The 21965-nt window shown below is 46.6% G+C and overlaps 1 protein-coding gene across 3 annotated transcripts in view; it reads right to left on the reverse strand.

Annotated features, from left to right (window-relative positions):
• The window catches only part of MATR3 (matrin 3), a 220662-nt gene that overhangs the window by 138607 nt on the left and 60090 nt on the right, over window positions 1-21965 (reverse strand). For all 3 annotated transcript variants that reach the window (XM_078653344.1, XM_078653343.1, XM_078653345.1), the window contains 3 exons: window positions 11512-11637; window positions 11187-11348; window positions 8031-8162 (listed from right to left, as the gene is read on the reverse strand). In XM_078653344.1, coding sequence (XP_078509470.1) covers window positions 8031-8162; window positions 11187-11348; window positions 11512-11637 — 420 coding nt within the window. The remainder of the gene's footprint in view (window positions 1-8030; window positions 8163-11186; window positions 11349-11511; window positions 11638-21965) is intronic.

The raw sequence follows: 21965 nt of genomic DNA on the forward strand, positions 1-21965 counted from the left end.
GGCGACCACAAGAGAGTCCAGTGGCAATTGTCCCCGGATGTATGCGGGGTCTGCAGGTGCAGGTCTGTACTTTTTTTCAATGCGAGGGTTGACCACTCTCGCTCTTGTAGACTCCTTAAATATGTCCCCAGCATGCTTGAGGACTCCTTTAAGCATAGGCAGTGTCTTCACTGTCCTTTCAGAGACTGAAAAAGTGTCGAAAAGGAAGTCTTCCTCAACCGGGTCGGCATGCATGTCCACATCATGATTGGCTGCCGCCCTTTCGAGTAGTGCATGAAAACCTGCTGAATCCTCAGTCGGGGATGCACGTGCATTAAAAAGCTGCGGTACCTGCCCCACACCCTGGGTGCTCTGGTCATCATATGAATCCGGCTGTGCATCAGGTTCATTGATAGGGAAATTGTACTGCTCGTCCTCATCATACCCCTCACCCGCAGAGTGGTCTGGGGAGGGAGTAGGGCTCCGTCTTGGAGGAGGCTGGATTGGTTCCGTGAGGCCTGAGGCGTCAAGGGGCACCCTCTTCTTCTTTAGTGGAATGACATAGGAGTCCACTGGCTCCGAAGTGATTTTCCTCTTATAGAGGGTCAGTTTGCCTGTGTCAGCGTCGATGAAATGCTCTGAATCGTCCTCTGATTCGAGTATTCGACGTGGAAGCGGGGCAGTAGGTGAAGAAAACACCTGTTTCGGTGCCGATTTGGTTGAAAATGCTTTTGGCGCCTCCTTCGGCGGCAAAATAAAGAGAAGTTTCCCAGAAGGCTTCGCTGGAGTGTCCTTTTGCGGCTGCGGCGATGGTATCGGAGCCGACGGGGCAAAGGCCTTCTCCCTTATTCTTTGCAGTGATTCGGCTATGGGGGACGCCTCACTCACAGTTTGTTTCGGCGCTGACGAGGATGGTTTGATCGTTCCCTCGGATCCGACGTCCCTGTGGGCCTTGTGCGCTTTGGGCGCGGATCCTGTCTTTACCGCCTCCGTTTCCTGCGTTCGGGGCGCAGACTTCTTTCCGTGTGCCTGCGTAGCCTCCTTGAAGCCGACTTTTGCGGGCTTGGACGGCGTCGTAGCCGCTGACCCGTGCCGACCATCTTTCTTGGAGGACCCCTCCTCTGGCGTCGGTTTCGATTTCGCAGTATCGGAATCGACGGACTTCGACTTGTGCGGACCGGAGGTCGACGGAGTCGATGGGGTAGCGGGCACCGTTGTTTTCACCGGCACGGCAGCCATTTTAGGGACACTCGAGTCCTTAAGTTTCGGTTTCGTTTTCGGGTCGGCCATTTTAGGTGTTGTCGATCCCGATGGTTTCGGTTTCGGTTTCGAAACAGTCTGGCCAGCAAGTAAGTCCGTGGCCGGGCCCGAAGGCGGGGCTGTGGCTTGCGGCAACGGGTCTTGGGTAAGGCCGACAGGCGATCCCGTGTCCCGGTCGGTATCCTCGTAACCTTCGGGGCAGAGCTCGTCCCCCGAGCTGTCTGCCGCGGCCCCATAAATCTCATCGTCGTCTCCTACCTCGTCGACGTATTCAAGGCCTTGACCCGCGACTCAGTCGTCGTCTCCCGGATCCGCCTCGACCTCCGTCTCGGGTGGGGAGATTTGGAGATGATGATCCTGGTCCTCTTCGTCCTGGTCGCCGAAGATGTTTTCCGGATCCGGGGCTGCTTGTTTAGCTTCCATGCGCACCGCGCGCCGAAGCTTGAGAGTCTTCTTTGAGCGGAACTGTGCACACAACTTGCACTTGCCGTCGTCGTGGTCAGGCGAAAGGCATTTGTTACACACGGGGTGTAGATCGATGTGTGGGTACTTGGACCCACAGAGCGGGCAGTACTTGAACGGGCTCCGCTCCATGTTCGAAAAGTTTTGCAGTCGTGTCGCGATGAGAAGGCCCCAAAGTTCTTAGAGCGAAGAAATCTCCGCCTATTCCGGCTCCAAGAGACGGAAGACTCGAGACCGTGCGCAGACAATACCGACGCAAGAAAATCGAGGCCTTTTGGCCGCTAAAAGTCAGTTTTACTTGGTTCCGACAGTAAGACGTCGAGACCACATCCGAACCCAATGGCGGAAAAAAACAATCTGGGGATGGAGCCGATGCCCATGCGCACTGTAGTCCAGGGGAGGAGCCACCTATCTCAGGATACTTCGAAGACTCTTCCAGGACAACAATGTGCAATCATCCGAGCCCAACACTAGGCGGCGATCTAATGCTAAGATATGAATTTAGCAGCCCACATGCCTCGAACCTGGTGTTCCCCATGCCTGAAAGATACTGTTTGTGACTTCCTCGTTGAGGACCCAATCGTGAGCCTCGGCGAAGTCTCTGCTTAGAAAATCCACCTGAGAATTGAGAACACCTGGCAGATGTACAGCTGTTATCGACAAGTCTCTCGCCAGTAACCAGTTCCAGATGGTCTGGGCTTCTATGGACAGTCCTGGACCGAGTATCCCCTGCTTGTTTAAATAATACATTGTCGTTGTATTGTCTGTTTGGACCAGGAGGGACAGAGACTGGGATGATGGAAACAGGGACTTGAGCGCTAGATGAAGAGCCCGCAGCTCCAGCAGGTTGATGTGATAGCCCCTCTGAGTCGGACCATAGCCCTTGTACTTGCAGAGGGCCCATATGAGCACCCGAACCCTGGAGTGTAGCGTCCGTGATCAGTCTGCACCGGAGGGTCTTGATGAAACGGAACACCTCTCATCAAGTGTGATCTCTTCATCCACCACCTGATGGAATCCTTGGCGGACTGATGAAGAAGAACTCTATCCTCCCAACATCCCGTCCTCGGACTCCACTGGTCTTCTAGACACTGTTGTAGAGGACGCATGTGCAACCTTGCGTTTGGAACTATGAAGATGCACGATGCCATGGATCCCAGAAGAGAAGATACTTGACGAACTGTTGGATAAGTGGATTGACGAAGCAGTTGACACTTCGAACTGATTGATAATTACCTCTCTTCCGAAGGACACACGTTTTCTCTTTGTGTCCAGAAGAGCTCCCAGGTAATGGATCCGATGAGTAGGATTCGGAATTGATTTTTTGAAATTGACCTGGAGACCCAACCTGTACATGAGATGAAGACATATGGACAGATGACCTTCCAACAGAGACGGGGACGAACTCTTCAGGAGCCAGTCGTCCAAGTAAGGATAAATGAAAATTCTCTGCTTTCGAAGGAAGGCAGCAACCACCACCATACACTTGGAAAACGTTCGGGGAGCGGACTTCAGCCTGAATGGAAGTACTGCATACTGGTAGTGATGAACAGACACTCGAAACCTGAGAAATCTGCGATGCCTTTTGGAGATTGGAACATGAAAATATGCATCCTTCAGGTCAATGGAACACATCCAGTCCCCTTGATGTAACTGAGGGAATATTTGATGGAGCGCTAACATTCGAAACTTTTCTTTTCGAATGAACCTGTTCAGTCTCAGATCCAGTATGGGCCTGAATTCTGCCTTGGGACCTTTCTTTTTCACCAGGAAAAACCGTGAGTACAGACCTTGATTTCGCGGTGGACGAGGGACTTTCTCTATTGCTTTCTTGCACAGAAGGATGTTTGCTTCTTGTTGCAACAGCTTTAGATTGTGATGAAAAAGTACCTTCGGATTGATAATGGGAGGAGGTTTCTGGACCTTTAGAAGGTAACCATTTTGAATAATGCAGATAACCCACCTGTCCTTTGTTAATCTTCTCCACTCGTCCAAGTATAAAGCAATGCTTCCTCCTACCGGAGTGGACAACAGCTGCGGAGGAAGTCTCTGTACATTGCTTCTGAGGCTGTTTTGCAGCAGAAGACTGCTGTCTATTGTAGGAGAGTGGGGTCTGCAATCCTATGGTCACCCCAGATTTTTGCTTTACTGGTTTACGACTTTCCCTGGCTGTGGGCCTGCTAATCAGACCCACAGCCTAGCTGTTCTCTCTCTAAATTGACAACCATGTACTTTAGGGGCATTTACCAATTGGTACTGGGACACCTTATCAGTCCCTGTACAGAGTGTAGGAAAGTAGGGTCTGCAATCCTATGATCACCCAGATTTTTGCTTCACTGGTTTACGACTTTTCCTGGCTGTGGGCCTGCTAATCAGACCCACAGCCTAGCTGTTCTCTCTATTCCAAATTGTACCCAGGTACTGAATTGGCACTGGGCCCTCTCAAGTCCCTGTACCCAGGGCTGAGGTGCACCCAGAAGTCTCCCTGGGGTTGCAGCATGTAGTATGCCACCCCTGGGCTGACTGACTAAACAGACACAACTGGCTGCTTGACAGCTGGGGGCAAGGTGGTGTAATCACCCCTCGCTTTAGATATAGTATACCTATTGTAGGAAGGTAGATCCCTGACTATGGTTGCCCCCAACTTTTTTTGCCTGGTGTTTTGCTGGTATTCTGACTTAGTTGACCTGGGGCCCTGCTATTCAGGACCCCAGGCCTACTGCTCTCTCTGTAAAATGGATTCCATATACCCTAGGTACATATCTAATTGGATACTGAGTCACCTTATCAGTCCCTGTACAGTGTACCTTAGGTACCCAGGGCATAGGTGTACCCAGGGCCTACCAGGGGCTGCAGCATGATCACAGCTGGGCTGATGATGTAGGTTGAGGTCAGAGGTGCCAGGGAAGCCGGTTCTCGTCGTGCTGGAGCAGTCTTGATCCGAAGGAGAGACTGGCAACAAACCGCGATGCTTGGTTGGTGCCTGCTGCTGCAGGGTGACTACTCCTTAGTCACAAGGGAGAATCTTGGGAAGAAGTCTTGAGTTCCTTTCGGGGAAAGTAGTTTCAGGATTCAAAGATGATCTGATTTGGAAGGGGGCCAGGTCCTACCTTTATCCTGCACACAAGGTGTCCTGTGCATACACCGGTTCAAACCAGTTGCTGGGGCATCCCTGCCCCAGCTCTGGCGCGAAAACCGGACAACGGATAGGGGGTGTAGCCACCCCCCTTCCTGGTCCCACCCAGGGGAGGGACCTAGTCAGTAGTGCAGCCCCCTTTAGGAGAATAAAGGTAGGAGCTGGTCCCATTCCAAATTAGATTATCCTGAACAAATTCTACAAGAAGAAACTCTGGACTTCGACGTTCTGCTCCACAGAAGACTGAAGAAGCTCCCTTGTGGGCAAGGAGTGTCCACCCTGCACAAGCAGGCACCATCAAGCGTCCAGCGGCTTCCCTTTGTCGTCTTCCTTTGAGGATCCAGACTTCAGAGCCCGACGAGACCCGGATTCCCAGACCTCTCCGACCTCAACCTACATCTGCAGCTCAGCTGAGATCCGTGGATGCGACGAAACGCGTGGGACCGGCCAACTTGAAAGAACCTGCACTCCGCTTTCAGCACGACTCCAGAGGTAAACTCGACCAAGTGCTTTGGGGACTGAGAAGCCCCAGCCCCGAGCAGCTCCTGCACCGAAGACCAACCCTCCAGCATCCACGAGATCTGCGTGGGGCCCTTCTGCTGGTTTGCTGCTTGACGCGTTGTCTGGTCACTTGCCGGCTAGCTAGTGGCCTCCTAGACGACGAACTTTGAAATCTTCACTGCTGGTCTGGTTGCTCCAGACTGGCCCTTGCTCCCTTCCAAAAGAGGAGCACCCCGGACCCTCCTGGTCCACTCCAGACGCCGTTTTTACTCACCGCGTGGGTTGTCTTTGCCAAGGCATGTTGACGCCGATAACGGATCCAACACCGCCGACAGCGAGAGCCTGCGTGGGACAGCTCGTGCCTCCATCCTGGTCGTTGAAGACACCTCCTGGTCCACGTGGCTACAGAGACAAGCGTCCACTCTTCACCTGATCGCGACGACGACATCTGGTTCCTTCCTGGTTCCACTTCAGTCACTGGCTAGTGACTTTGAACATTGTCCCCTCTGCTTTCAGGTCGTCTTCTTCACCGATCCACCCTTGGATCGCACCGGACATCTTCCTCCTGGTCGCCTGCAGCATCTTTTCTTCCAGGCTCCATAGACTTCAACGCGAGAACCCGACACACTTTGACACCTATGCACCCGCAGCCCGTGGGTGAGGTAACGAGAGCATTTCGGTGCTCAAGGGTAGTTTAACTGTCCTAGTATCCAGTTCCACAGTCGTTTTAGTCCTACCTAGTCAGGATTGTCCGTACTCACCTTTAACTTTAACTGTACTGTCCTGTCCATAGACGTTGTTATGCATCCCGCTGGGAGTTCACACTCTGCACCCGTGTCCCTCCTATTACTTACCCAAGGTTAGGATAGCGTAGTCCCAGCAGTCCTACAGCCTCTGGACAGCTCCATTTCTTTTATCGACTTTCACATTCCATTTCCTTAGTATATGGTTTGCAGTGCCCCTAGGGCACCATTGTCATTTTGTGCAACTTATCGTATTTTTCCTAAGAGATTGTCATGTGCTTAGCCCTCTGACCTCATAAAGAGTTCAGAGGTGTTTGTTATTAATAAATATACTGTTTATTTTCATAACAACCTGTGTGGCGTCCTTTCATCTGGTATTCAAGGGGTTATATTGTGGTAAAACAGCTGGCTTCACATGGCAAAAGAGTTTAGCCTAAGACTGCTTCGTCCATGCTACCACTAGGATAGCTGGTCTATAAGGTTGACTTACAACCAATCACCATAAGGGTTGTTTGGACTGATACAAGGTGATCACTAGAACTAGTGAGCATCATATATCAGGCCAACTTCTCACAATTTTCTTGGTTGAAAAGCGAAGCATACAATTGGGAAAAAGAACATGGATTCACTCTTGAAACACTTCCAGCTGCACTAGGGCAGCCAGTTGCTGAGGCGCAATGGTATCCTATGGGGATAGGGGGCCTCCAGTTGGTGGCAGCTCAAGCAGGCAACAAGTTTGTGGGAGCAAAGCTCCTGGTGTTAGGTCAGGGTAAAGGGGGGGATCAGAGTTAGCACCCAAAGTACACCTACAGCGGTGCAGGGGCGGCTGAGTGCAGGTGCTGTTTTGGCATTGGGTGCCCTGTTGATTTCAATAGGGATTCTCCAGTTGCAACAAAGGCCGCAGGCTTAGGGACGAAGATCTTCTGGAGGTGACCACTGGTTGGAGAGGTAAGTTGGGATTCTGGAACACCATTGGTTGGGCCACCCAAGACCATGGGATGTTGGGTGCAGGGGTGTCCTTAGGCGTCATGTTTTCTTACCTGTTCTGGTCGCGGTCAGGGGGATCCTCCAGAAAGGGAATGTAGGCCTCAATTGGAGATCGCGGCAGGTCAGATCACCAGATCTCTGGTCAAAATCGCCAGTGAGACCTCCTTGTGGTGTAGGGCCACTCGAACTCTGGCAGTGGCGCAGAGTGGTGTAGACTTGCGGTTTTGGCCAGAGCCAGAGTCTGTGGGTGATCAAATCCGGTGCGCAAAGGAGACAAATTCTTGGACTTGGAAGGCAGAGCAGGTCCTTCGCGCTCTTGAGGCTGCTGGACACACCAGGATTACACTGGAGCAGGTTCGAAGTGGGGACAGGCTGGTAGAGCTGGAGCCAAGTCAGTGGGTGTCCTCCTCTTAGTTTCAGCACAGCTTCTTCGGTCCTTCTCTGGTCATTCTTGTCTGAAGAGGCAGGGTTCAGGGCTACCCCTAAATACTAGATTTAGGGGTGTTACAGAGAAGTATAAAGGTCGAGACCAATAAGTCCCATTCTTAGTGTGGGTACACCCTTTATTATACCACCCTCCAGTGGGAGGGAGGCATATGACTTGGATTACAACAAATACACCAGAACACACCAAAGTAAAGTTACTCTGCTCCTTGACGCATTACACACTATCTACAAAGATATCCAAGTTCATAAATCAAATTCCATATATGCTTATTCAGCACACAGTAAGCTGGAGTGATATTCAAAATCACTGTATTTCTTAAAACTACGTCAGCTGACGCGCAGACTGTGGCATGTATACCAAAACAGATGGCAGTGGGCACCTGGAAATCCAGCAGTCTAGAACTTCAGCCAACATTTATTACCCAATAACTATTCTCAAGAAGCTAATAACTTAAGTTTCACCTTCAACGCTTAAACTTGCTTTTCATTTTAACTGTCCTGTTCCAATCACTTACCCGGAGCACAAGGGTCTTGTACTTTTCAGAAAGGTCCACTTTCACACATCTGCCCTGAAACCAAAGGGGATTCTCTTCACAGTACTCAACCATAGCAAGGGCATCTTCCCGTTTCTCCATTTCAATAAATGCCTGCAAGAAAGCCATTCACATCAAACATCAGGCTTGAAATTAACATGAAGCGGTTGCAAATGTATACAACAGAGGAAAACAATTCTCATCCGTATTTGTGGAGTTCTTCCAAGATAAAAAAACAAATGAGTGCATGGAAAACTGATGACATACCTATAAGCTTTGCAGCTTGTGGTGAAATTGCCCTGCCATCCAGTTTGTGGCTAAAACAATGAAAATGATTTTGCCATGGGTTGAGGAAGGGTTAGGTGCTTTATGTATATAAACTCAGCAAACACAAGGAGATAATGGACAGAGTGCTGAAACTTTTCAGACACTCACCCCCAGTCACAGATCTGGATTGAATCCATCATCATTCTTTAGCTCACTTCGCCACCTCAATTCAGACCCAGCTATATGCAAATCAATCTTGACCCTGTGCCTTATGGGAACAGTGCAGCCCGAACTACCAAGGCATGTGTTCCCTGAACCGGGAACAAGCATGGTTTCTGGGTAACACAATCATCAGCCAGGCTAGCTTGAATCCAGTGGCAAAGTGAGCAAGGGACCCACGTCTGGGCATACCCTGCCAACTTGGGAGTGTAATTCTTTGGGGTGGATTGGAAGTTGCTGCAGGTGGTTAAACGAGCACTCATGTGTTTTCAACCCTTTAGGCTACTTTCCGCATGCCAGCTGATCCTAAAGCGCAGACGTTGGTTTGAAGCAGGAAAGATACAACTAAGTCTAGTGTTGTGGGAGAGGGCTGAATAATTTCTAGTTGTGATTTATAATGTGTCAACAATGTGTTTTCAAAGTGAACATGGTATAGCCCCAAGATTGCATCGCTCAAGTGAACTGCATCTGTGCTTGTTTTGGGAATGCAAACATTCAGTGAATTGCCCTTAATCACAGGATAGGAAGCTTCCCAACGCGGAAGAAACCTGGTTCCCAAGTTGTAAGTAGGTTTAATGTTGCTATTAAGCCTCATGTTTTCTTTATGTTCTAATTATTTTGTTAAAATAAGATAACGTGCGGCAAAGAAAAATAACACGCTCACATTTTGCTACAGCAGAGGCACAAAGGGTTGTTGTATTTAACTAACTCATTTAAAGGACAACCAATGTGCAGATATACAAGATTAAAGGCAGCGTGTCTGTTATAGTGGTTTATTTGTTGTACGTTTTACGCAGATCTGAAAGGGAGCGGGTCTCTTGTTTCATAGGGTTTATGTAGCTAGGAAAGGAAGAATGTTTGCTTATTGTTTTAAAAAAATTGTCAGCGAAATGAGACGGGCTGCTGGCATGCAAGCGGATTTTAAAGCCTCACAGCTTGATGTAATGTTTAAATTGCATTTGTCCGACCACGCTTACTTTGCATGAAAAAAAAATAATGTTAAAAAAAGAAAGTAATATTGTATTGGAGGAAAAAGTAATTAATAAAACAATAAAGTGAAAGCGCAATATGAGACGCTTTTACAAAAAAAAAAATGCATGTCTTTCAAGCTTGCAATTTTTTTTTGTAAAAGCGCCCAATGCAGGGGTTTCACTTTAATAGCGGACGCAGATCTCATCTAAAGAAAGGGGCGTGGCCTCTATTAACATGAAAGCGCTGCATGGAGCATTTGAAAACAAAACACAAACTGAATATATAGAGAAGAAAAAAAACATGGACGCATTTAGCGCTGCAAATAAACCAAGGGAGCGGATGCCACCGACGTGCAGTGCTATATAAGAAATAATAATAAAGCTTAGGGCGAGAGCGTGTCTTGCCTGCAACAGTAGGCAGGTGAAAACAGTTAAAGGAAATAGTGCACTATGGCTGTAGTTAAAGACTACAGAGTAACACAAGTAAAACAGTCTGTCTTTATAGGAGGGTATAAAGATGGGACTGGGCGGTAATAAGGAGGGATTACTAAGCGTATTTATCAATAAAAAGGTCCCAAAGGACAAGCCAATGAAAAATATGGGTGGAGCTTCAAATCCCTACCTCAATACAGTATGCCTCACAGAGCAGCAAATGCACTGCCCAGGGGGGGGGGGACCTAAAAAGGTACTGTAGATCTCACTCTGTGCCAAAAGAGATGGACAGGAAACATTTACTGCCCTTTCTCCTCAAATGTATCAACCAGTGACTAACACTTCATTGCATCTGTGGGAGCAGAATCTATTTCAAACAGCAGACGGCCAAGTGCCTTAAATTTGATGTTAATCTAATGTACTATTGGTGCTACAGACTATTAATCTAGCAGTTTAGAACATTCAATCATAAATTGAAGCACACTTCAGGCTTCATGCTACCTTTTGCATTACAGGAAGTTAAGTGGAAATTTCAGGAAAACTAGCCCGTCAAGGCCTTTGCCAGCATTTCATAAATGGCAGACTTTCACCTTTTATGGATTCAGCACAAGCTTGACACTGAAGTGTTTCAGGTTGATCACACACAGGTGGGAATATTATACAATTACAACAATCTTGGAAGATCATAAGCCGAAGATCACAACATGCTTCTAACGTTTTGCTCATTTAATGTCCTTCTAAACACTATGGGATAAAGAAGCATTCTTTCACCATAAGAGCATCTATCTGAAAGGAAAATGTGACAGGTAAAGGGAAACTATCACAAGTGGAACACTTCACAAATAGCAAAAGTAAAGGCTTCAACAGGGAAATCCCCTCAAAAATCCATAACACATCTCAGACCATTTCACTTGTAGAGTTTCCCATAATTCAGTGGATGGAGTTAATTATTTCAGATAGACAGTTAAGATGCCATGATGGAAGCAAAACGGCTTCCTTTTCAGTGGAAGTCTAACGGAGAAATTTGCAACTTCCGGTTTCACTGAAAAATGGTTCAAAGGCTAAAATTTCAAATTCTTGAGCATCTATTCTACTAGGCTGCATTTATGTATAGTGGGATATTGCTTAGGTCCCCTGGTCTACGTAGAGAATTCTGAAGAAATCACATCCTTCTGAATATGCATTTAATAAACACACCAATTAATAACCAAATGAAATCACTCCACACATTATCCAACAATCAAAATACCTGTGTCCTCATTCTCATCAATATGTAGGTTTTAATTTTTCCATATGTCTCTGCAAGTTTGAGAACAGAGTTGTCAGAATATCCTGATTGAGGAAGATTGCTCAGATGAATAACTCTGCCAAGTTCTGGTTCAAATGTTTTCCCTGGCTTTAATTCAGGCTTCTAAAAGAAAATATTAGAGGACAAAGTTTTTAAAAAGCAGTTTTTGACATTATGCATGTAAAATCCAATTAATGATGCTCATTTCACAATAGCCATGGTCATTTTTTCATTTAAGTAAAACCCACTTCTTGCTCGATCGTGAGCACAACTACACAAAGGTTACCTTTATTCTTTTATATTTCTGGGACAAGTGCACTCGTACAGGATTCCCAAATACCAAGGCTGGATTGGTTCTATAAAAATCAACTACAGCTTCAGCATCTTCTGGGTTGGACATTTCAACGAATGCCTAAAAACCAAAGAAAACAATTAACATACGCTATACATTTTATTCAATTTAGACTATCTCCCATATAAACTAATACACAAACATTTTAGTATATGTAAATATTCAACAACCAATAGTAAATATAACATGAATTTAATGGCTTGGGGTATTAAGATTAGCAATGAGACATGCAGTTTTTTTATTGGCTACCTAAATGGATAGAGCGACTGCTATTGCTATATTATTGGTATCAAGAGACAACAAATAATCATAAGCCAAATGCTGCATACCACCATAATCAACTTGTCTCAGATTTTCCTTTCCACTGACTTAGTAACATAAAATGAGTTTGTGAGCAACTTTAACAGCAGTTGTCAAAATTTAGGAAGTGGTATATTTAACAAATATGAAGAAACACAGGGTAACTACTTAAGACGGGAGTCTACTCAGGAAATGTTATAGTAGGTTTAACTTACAAGCACTATACACCTTCCATTCCATTTGTTTTACAAGACCTTTACCATGTAGGCCTCTGTCAAATCAAAATGTAAACGGTACTTTGCAATCTAGTATAGTGACTTTTTCAAAGCGAAAGTAATATCACTCCTAAACAGATCCTTAAAATGGACCTGGCCATAGAGCAGGGGTCTCAAACCAGTAGCTTTTGAGCTATAGTAGCCCTCCAGCTAATGCAAGAGTAGCTTACTTTTGTGCAGCCCAGCTTATTAAAGTGGAAAGCTTTTGCTTGGTTGAATTAAGACAAAAAATTATTCAATATTAGTAGCTCAATACAAAAAAGTTTGGAGACCCCTGACAGAGTAAGTCATCACATGCTACTCAAGCAATGAAAGCTTTACTTGCAACTTTATTTTGCAAACCTGGAGTACAGATGCCCCTCAAGAAGAGAAGTTTCTACTCCTATTATGCAAAAAAATCACCTTAAAATGCATGTAATTTAAAGTTGCTGTATTTTGATTGGGCCTACATTAATCTCTGGAATCACAACTGGTACCACACTTGGCCAAAAAGGCCTTGTGAAAAAGGGCTTGCTCTATTACATCCATTTTAGCTGCCAATTTGATACAGTCCCAATATTGAGGTTGCACCCCTGGAAAATGTTAGGATTGTTAGGGCAAAAAATATGAAAACCCCTAAACACCAACACAAAGTAAAATGTTCAACTTTTCATGTATTCTCCCAAAACATTTGTAGCCAACTATCAATTACGTTTTGCAATCTCTTCAGTGTACAGCAAGTATTGGCCAGTGCCACCTGTCAGATGTGCAATCCAGCAAAAGTATTGTTTAAACAAGCATTAGAAATGCAATCGGGCTCGGATTTTTTGAGTTTGAGCTAATGGCATTGTAAATGCCAATGTATTGTTGCTATGTGTTATGGAGTGTGTTCATGTGGTGTGTACTGCCAGTGATCTCCTTGTGAGTGTGAGAATATTGCACCGTTACTGCCGGTGATGTCCTTCTTGTGAGTGTGAGGAGCTTGCACCGCTGCTGCCTGTGAGTATGAGAAGATTGCAATGAGCATCTCTGTGCTGTGCCTGTTCTTTGTAAGGGACTCTTGCTCTGTTGCTGCTGCTGCCTTGGCACAGTACCTGCTGTCAGTGTGTAAGGGAAGCTTGTACCTCTGCTGCTTGTGGTCTCCTTGTGAGTGTAAGAAGCTTGCACAGCTGCTGCCTGTGATGTTGCACTCACATCTCTGCACTCGCATCTCTGCACTCACATCTCTGCACTCACATCTCTGCACTCACATCTCTGCACTCACATCTCTGCACTCACATCTCTGCACTCACATCTCTGCACTCACATCTCTGCACTCACATCTCTGCACTCACATCTCTGCACTCACATCTCTGCACTCACATCTCTGCACTCACATCTCTGCACTCACATCTCTGCACTCACATCTCTGCACTCACATCTCTGCACTCACATCTCTGCACTCACATCTCTGCACTCACATCTCTGCACTCACATCTCTGCACTCACATCTCTGCACTCACATCTCTGCACTCACATCTCTGCACTCACATCTCTGCACTCACATCTCTGCACTCACATCTCTGCACTCACATCTCTGCACTCACATCTCTGCACTCACATCTCTGCACTCACATCTCTGCACTCACATCTCTGCACTCACATCTCTGCACTCACATCTCTGCACTCACATCTCTGCACTCACATCTCTGCACTCACATCTCTGCACTCACATCTCTGCACTCACATCTCTGCACTCACATCTCTGCACTCACATCTCTGCACTCACATCTCTGCACTCACTAATTAAAACTTAAACGGGCAGAGCTTCAGCGAATGACTTCTCCTCGTGGAGAACTAGGACACCCCTGTCTTTGTGAATGTGCTCTGGATTTGTGCACCGTTTTCCACGTTAAGTGTGACTTCGGCAAATACACTTGTGTGTGAAACAGGGCTAGACGACATGAAATGGGGGGGGGGGGGAAGAGGTGTAGCCACCCACTTCAACATTCCTGAGAAGAGAACGCTATTCATCATAAGACAAGAGTGTTCCAGGCAGGACGCGTGATTGACTGCCGAGTCAATGACATCATTTAAAATGTTACAGTGCTGGCCAACTGTACCATATTTCTTTTCTCACCTGTCTTACGAGTCCCTTCTAACAAGGAGGCTGGCGCGTGACTAGTCCTCTGACCAGAAGTGTGGTGATAATTTATTCCATTATTACTGCTCTCAGCTGAAAGCAATTAATTATCTCCAACAGGACTCGGGAGTGAAAATTCAGCCACAGAAAGTGATGAAAACCGCACACCCTGCTTTAAAATAATAGGTGCTTAATGGCTTTTTGTTTGCCGGCTCATCTGTGGCGGCTAATAAACAACTCAAGGGTAGTTATGAGCTTTGAATTGTGAGTTTGTGTCTCCCTCTGCTCTGATCATTCGAGCATCCATTATCTGCTGGAAAGGGATGTAAAAGATTTGTATGTTCAGCCTCTCCTGCACTGCATCACAAAACCGGATAATACGTTTGCATAATCGCGCAGCCGATTACCAAGTACACGTCCGTCACTTGAGGACTCCGCGCTCTTTTTATTCTGACTGATAGCACCCCTGATCCACGGGGAAGGGATGGCGTTATGCCTTCTGCAGGAAAAACACGGGGCCCTGGAGCACTAAGGTCGTTGCACAAAATCCCCCGACCCATTCCTCCACAGATTCTTCAGCTTCCGTTGAAAAAGCAAGGACACGTGTGCCCGATGTCTAAATCAGGCGGGGAGACGGGGGGTGAGCCAGAGAGCGGCAGAGCAGCTCCCCGGGCCGGCAGGAAGGAGCCGCACACGGCGTCTATGCCTGTGTGCACGTGAGGAGGACGCGCGCCAGACAAACACACTGCTAGATGGTGAACGCGCGCACACCATCTGGAATGCATTACACGGCCACCCTGACAGCTCCTAATTATAATTAATGTACTTCTTTGCGCGAGCACGAACGAAATATGCCCAAAATGGCGGAACAAAACTACATTTACCCTATCACTTCAAGCCTATTAAAACGACAACACAACGAAGACGAATCACTGGCCAGATGACAGAACACGCTAAGGAATGTGTGGAATTTGTCTCGGCCAAAGCCCTAGGAGATACTTCTTTTTTTTCTTCTTTAACATTAGTTCTCAAACTCCTCCCACTTTCAGTGGGGAGGAGTCCGAGCCCTAAAAAAATACATTAAAAGTACTCCATTTATGCAGGGGATGTTTAACCTTTGATGTGCATACCATACGTTTCAGTTCGATCGAGCATACTCCTCCCAAAATATTTCCGCTGCCAACAATTCTTCGCATGAAATTTTTCAGGTTGTAAAATCACTTCATTAGCTTCTGCCTCACTTTCTCTGCCCTCTAAATGGCTGCAATGCACTAAAGAACTTTTTCGCTCCGAGAAAATCTATAATTCCTTTCCCATGGAAGCTAGAGGACCACCCGCAGTTGGAGAGGTGGTTCGACTCAGTCGCCATCAGTGTTGAACTACAGACATTTCGCCCAATCTCCACTACTGAATTGACTTCCACTGGAGAACCAGATTTGACGATGGAGCAGATGGATCCAATAATGTATCTCGGCTGAGAGATTATCCAACATGTTGATGAAGTGATTTTTTCCTGTCCTCTGGTTGTGTTCCCAAACAATCAAAATTTGCCAAGGTGGTTCGCATATTAAAAAAAAAAAAAAAAAAACTATTGGATCCGTCGAGGGCTGAAAACTATCAACCCATACCACTGTTGCCATCTTTGGCAAGCTAGCAAAAATCATATGTAAACAGAGAGCTCTCCAACTTTTCAGAGGAGAAGAAAACAAGTTACTTAGCTGTAACTATTTCCCCAGTATTGGTAACTTTCATAGATTCCCATGCTTTTGTATCATTCCCCGTCGTCGGAATGGGAGTATCGGTAACAAAAATAACATAGCAGTAGGCACAAAAGAGAAAGAAAAAAGGCCTAGGCCTCATTCCCTTTTGTAGCCCATCACTCTCTATGTGTAAAAGAGACCAAACTTAGGCATCAGCCAATCAGAAGAGCCTCACCCCTTAGAACCCTCCTGAAGGAATCTCAGAGCCTCAGATTTTCGTAGCAGTTGTGTGTAGCCACAATTTCTGCTGAAGGCTGAACTTTCCTCGGGGAGGTGGGCGGGCGCATGGGAATCTATGAAAGTTACCAACTTTCATAGATTCCAATGCTTTTGTATCAGAGTAGCAAGCAGTTAGCAATAAAAAAAAACAACACATTTTGTGTCATAGTATACATTGCAAAGCCAACATGACAAAGGTACAAAATTACGGCAGGTGGGATAGAAAGGAAAGCTCACCAATTAGCGGAAGAGGTTCCTCAGGACTGCCTGGCCCATTGCAGCATCTTCTTGTTGCAAGGAGTCCAAGCAGTAATGCTTAGTAAAGGTGTGGACACTGCTCCAGGTAGCAGCTCTGCAAATGTCCTTTATCTGTACCCCCGCGAAGAGGGCTGTTGAAGACCCCACTGATCTTGTGGAATGTGCCCGAACCCTGCCAGTCAGTGGTTTAACTGCTGCAGAATGTCAATGTAGGATGGCACTGGTAATCCATCTTGCAATTTCCTGCTTTGACAGAGAGAGACCCTTTCTCAGACCACCAAAAGCTACAAACAATTGTGAGGATTTCCGAAATCCCTTGGTGCGATCCAAATAGAATTTCAAACATCGCTGCACATCCAGAGAATGTAGCGATCTCTCCGCTGGTGTAGCCGGGTGAGGAAAGAAAGCCTTAAGAATAACCGCCTCATTCAAGTGGAAGTCCGAGGGTACTTTGGGTATGAACTTTGAGTTGGTTCTCAAGATAACTTTCTTTTGAATTGTAGAAAAGGCTCTTGGATTGTGAGAGCCTGTAATTCCACAACATGCCTTGCCGATGTGAGGGCAAGAAGGAGAGCCAATTTCCATGACAGGAACTTCATGTCTGAACGATGAATTGGCTCAAACGGACTTTGAGTTGAGTAAGGATGAGATTCAGGTGACAAGTAGGAGGTGGAGGTCTCACTGGTGGATAGACCCTAAACAAGCCTTTTAGAAACTGCTTAATAATTCTTGAAGACCACAAAGAAGGTCCGGACTCCGACCGTCTGTATCTTGAAATTGCTGCCAAGTGTACCCTTATAGAAGAATGGGCCAGCCCAGACTTAGCCAAGGACCAGAGATAAGGCAGAAGCTGATGAGGTTTTGAAGTAAAAAGGGTCAATCTTCCCTCTCCTGCACCAAATGCAAAATCTCTTCCATTTGAGGCGGTATGTCTGGTTTGTGGAAGGGGCTCTCGCCTGGGAGATAACTTCTTTAATTTCGGTCGAGATGGGGAGATTCATCAATTCTCGCTGCTCAGGAGCCATGCTGTCAGGTGTAATGACTCGACTTGGATTCCAAACCTGTTCTTCTGACAATGTGAGTAGGTCCGCAAGGATTAGTTACTTACCTGTAATCCTAGTTCTCTTCCAGGGGTATACTCATCAAAGTCATAAGCACTGAATAGTCCCGCCCACGTGCGGGACCCCGGAGCAATAGCCAATAATATGCATAAAATAACTATTATATATATATATATATATATATATATATATATATATATATATATATATACACACACATACATACGCAGCCCAAAATAACCATACTAAACTGCCATGATAGCCTGTAAAATCTTTACATTTGCTAAATAAAGACATATAAAACCCATTATATGATAATGTAAAGAAGAAAACACTGCCTAGGTTTTCTTTGAAACACAAAACCTTTATTTTCAAAGGTAAAAACAGGCAGTATCATAGAGGCAGCTTTAGCCTAGATAGGCTGCATTGTAACAGAAAAATCTGGCGCCGTGCCTCTAAGACCTCTGTGAGCCTCCAGGCTCCCATCATGCACCACAGGTGACAGTTAGGTCATTTCTTTTGGACGGCGTATAACAGTGTGATAACTGGATGGGTAACATGTAAAAGAGATAGTTCTGATATTAGTCCGGGGAGGCGAGTGGGTGTGCTTATGACTTTGATGAGTATACCCCTGGAAGAGAACTAGGATTACAGGTAAGTAACTAATCCTTCTCTTCCAGGGGATACTCATCAATAGTCATAAGCACTGAATAGAGTAGCAAGCCCATCCCATACCCTGCGGACCAATATCAGACTCTGTAAACGGTACACTCATAGACATTACCCAAACAAATTCCTCAGGGATGCTTGACCAACCTGAGCATCCGGCTGAGAATCAGAATCAAATTTCATGAACAGGAACATTAAGCATTGCTATAGTAGCAGCTTTTCCTCTAGTGGAGTGAGCTCTCGGTCTACCCGGGAGCTGTTTTCGTGCCAACTGATAAGATAACGTAATGCATGACACAATCAATCTAGAAATGGACCTCTTGGATGCAGGCAAGCCCGTATTTAGAGGACCGTAGTTTACAAACAAATGATCAGTCTTTTGAACACTTTTAGTTTTATCAAGGTAAAACTTCAAAACTCTTTTCAAATCCAAAGAGTGTAGAGCTTTTTCAGCTGAAGAGCTCGGATTAGCAAAAAACGTAGGTAGTGTCACTGATTGGTTAATGTGAAAATCCGAGATTACCTTAGGAAGGAATCTGGGATGTGTCCGAAGCACCACTCTATTCGCATGGAAAATGAGATAGGGTTCTGTAGCACAAAAAGCCTGAATCTCGCTCACCCTGCGCGCAGAAGTGATCGCTACAAGAAAGGACACCTTCCACGACAGATGTTGAAGGGAAGCCTTGTGAATAGGTTCGAATGGAGGACCCATCAATTTAGACAAAACCACATTAAGCTCCCAAGGAGGTGAGGGAACCCTCACGGGAGGATACACTTTCCTGAGACGTTCGAGAAAATCCTTCACAACTGGCATTTGAAAGAAAGACACCTGGCCAGGGGACTTTCGATATGCTGTTATTGCTGCCAGATGGACCTTAATAGAGGAATACTGCAAACCTGCTTTGGCCAAAGAAAGTAAGTATGGTAACAGTACCTGTTCCTGACCTCGAATCGGGTCATGTCTTTCAGCAGCACACCACATGAAAAACCGCTTCCACTTGAAAGCATACGTCTTTCTTGTAGAAGCTCTCCTTGCCGCTCTTAAAATGTGCATACAATCCTGTGAAAGGCCTAGATGTCCGTACTGGACGAACTCAGGAACCATACTGCTAGCTTCAGGGACGACAGGTTGGGATGGAACACTCTGCCGTTCTCCCTCGTCAGCAGATCCGGACAGCAGGGAAGCCTCCTGTGGGGCACTTTGGATAGATGCAGGAGATCCGGGTACCACCATTGGCGAGGCCAATCCGGAGCCACTAGAATCATGTCTGTCATCGACTTGTACAGTTTCTTGATCACCAAGGGAATGAGTGGAATCGGTGGAAATGCGTAGAGTAATTTCTCTGACCGGTCCATCCATAGAACATTCCCCTTGGACCCTCGTTGTGGGTATCTGGACGCGAAGACGCGGCATTTTGCGTGGTCGGCGTCCGCGAAGAGATCGTTTTCTGGTGTCCCCCAGGCCTGAAAGACATCTCTTATCACTTCGTCTTTTAAGACCCAGTCGTGTGCTTCTGCGAAGTGTCTGCTTAAATCGTCTGCTTGGACGTTGAGGACACCGGGCAGATGGACAGCTGGAATTGTCATACCCCGAGCCAGAAGCCACTTCCAGATTGCTTGCGCTTCCAGCGACAGAGGTCTGGATCTCGTTCCGCCCTGCTTGTTCAGATAGTACATCGTTGTTGTATTGTCCGTCTGAACAAGCAGAGAGGATGACGTGAGTGCTGGAAAGAAAGCCTTGAGAGCCAGATGTACCGCTCTGAGTTCCAACATGTTTATGTGATACAGTCTTTCTTTCTCTGACCACACTCCTTGAACTTGAAGGGACCCCAGATGGGCGCCCCATCCCTGCAGGGACGCATCTGTCACCAGCGATCGTCTGGGCATGTCCTCTTGAAAAGGCACTCCCACTATCAGATGACCCCGCTGCATCCACCATTGAATGGAAATCCGTACTGACAGAGGTAGTGACAGCTTGTCTTCCCAACGGTTTGAAAACTGGGACCACTGATCCTCCAGCGACTGCTGTAGAGGTCTCATGTGCAGCCTGGCGTTCGGAACGAGAAAAATGCAAGACGCCATGGACCCTAGCAGCGACGAGATCTGTCTGGCCGTTGGTCGAGGATTCTTTAGTAAGGTTTGACACTTGAGGAGAATAGAGGATAGTCTCTCCTCCGAAGGATACGCTTTTGCGTCTTTTGAGTCTAGAAGTGCGCCCAGATAGTGTATCCTCTGTGTGGGGTTGAGGATAGACTTGTTGAAGTTCACGTGCAGGCCCAACCTCCGCAGCTGATGTATGCAGAACGTGAGATGGCGTTGAAGCAGACTCGGGGACGCACTCTTTAGCAGCCAATCGTCTAGATAGGGATAGACGAAAATGTGTCTTTTCCTTAGGAAAGCCGCTACGACTGCCATGCACTTTGAGAAGGTGCAAGGAGCTGACTTTAGCCCGAAGGGCAAGACTGCGTACTGGTAATGACTGGTTTGTATGCAAAACCTTAGAAACTTCCGATGCTTCGGGGCGATGGGGATGTGAAAATACGCATCTTGAAGATCTATGGAGCACATCCAGTCCCTTTGATGCAGAAGTGGAATTATTTGATGTAACGCCAGCATTCTGAACTTTTCTCGCCGAATGAACTGATTGAGGCACCTGAGATCTAGTATGGGCCTGAACTCCTTGTTTGGACCTTTCTTTGGAACTAGAAAGTATCGGGAGTAAATGCCTTGTCGACGCTGTGCCCTTGGGACTTCCTCGATGGCATTCTTTACAATTAATGTAGACACCTCCTGCTTCAAAAGAAGAAGTCGATGGAACACAGACTTTTGAGGAGGAATGGAAGGTGGAGGAGACTTGAATCTGATTGCATATCCATTTTGCACAATATTCAGCACCCATTTGTCGTTTGTGATGTTTTTCCACTCGTCCAGGCAAAAACGAACACTTCCCCCCCACCGGAGTGGGTAACGGGCTCAGGGGAAGCAAGCACTCACTGTTTTTCTTGCTGCTGCTTGTTTCCAGGTGCAGACTGTCTGGAAATGCCCCCTCTTCCTCTACCAGGATGACGCTGGGAGAACTGAGATCTTCCCTGATTCTGCTGTGACGACCATTGAGGGGTTTGAACCCTCTGCTGGTTCTGTCTCCGATCATAAGGACGGTATTTCTTCCTAAAGTTGTCCTCTCTTTTCAAGACCAACAGCTTTCACAGTATCGAGCTCCGTCTTCATTCTTGACATCTCATCGTCAGCATGAGACCCAAAGAGCGATTTTCCATTGAACGGCAAATTCAAAGTTCGGTGTGGAGCTTCAGGTTTAAGACCCGTAAGCCTTAGCCAAGCTGATCGTCTTGCACAGAGCCCATGGGCATAGCCATGTGTAGACAAGTCAGAAGCATCTGCAGCTGCGCTAATCACCTGATTAGCCACTAGCCCTCCTTCCTGAAGGATTTCCAGAAAATCCTGCTTGTCTTCTTTTGGAAGTTTTTCTGTAAAACGAGACAAGGAACCCCAAGAGAACGGTCATAGCGACCCAGTAAAGCGGAGGCGCTGGCAACCTTCATATAGGAATCAGAAGTAGCACACATTTTCTTTCCTACTGAGTCCATAGCTTTACTGTCCTTATCAGGGGGCACAGAGGATGATGCCGCTCCTGTCTGATTCTTACGAGCCGCTGAGACGATGACTGAATCAGGTTGTGGCTCAGACCGCAGAAATAAAGGATCATTGTCCTGTGCCTTTTATTTCT

The sequence above is a fragment of the Lissotriton helveticus genome, chromosome 7 (genome assembly GCF_964261635.1).
Source record: "Lissotriton helveticus chromosome 7, aLisHel1.1, whole genome shotgun sequence".
Classification (NCBI taxonomy): domain Eukaryota; kingdom Metazoa; phylum Chordata; class Amphibia; order Caudata; family Salamandridae; genus Lissotriton; species Lissotriton helveticus.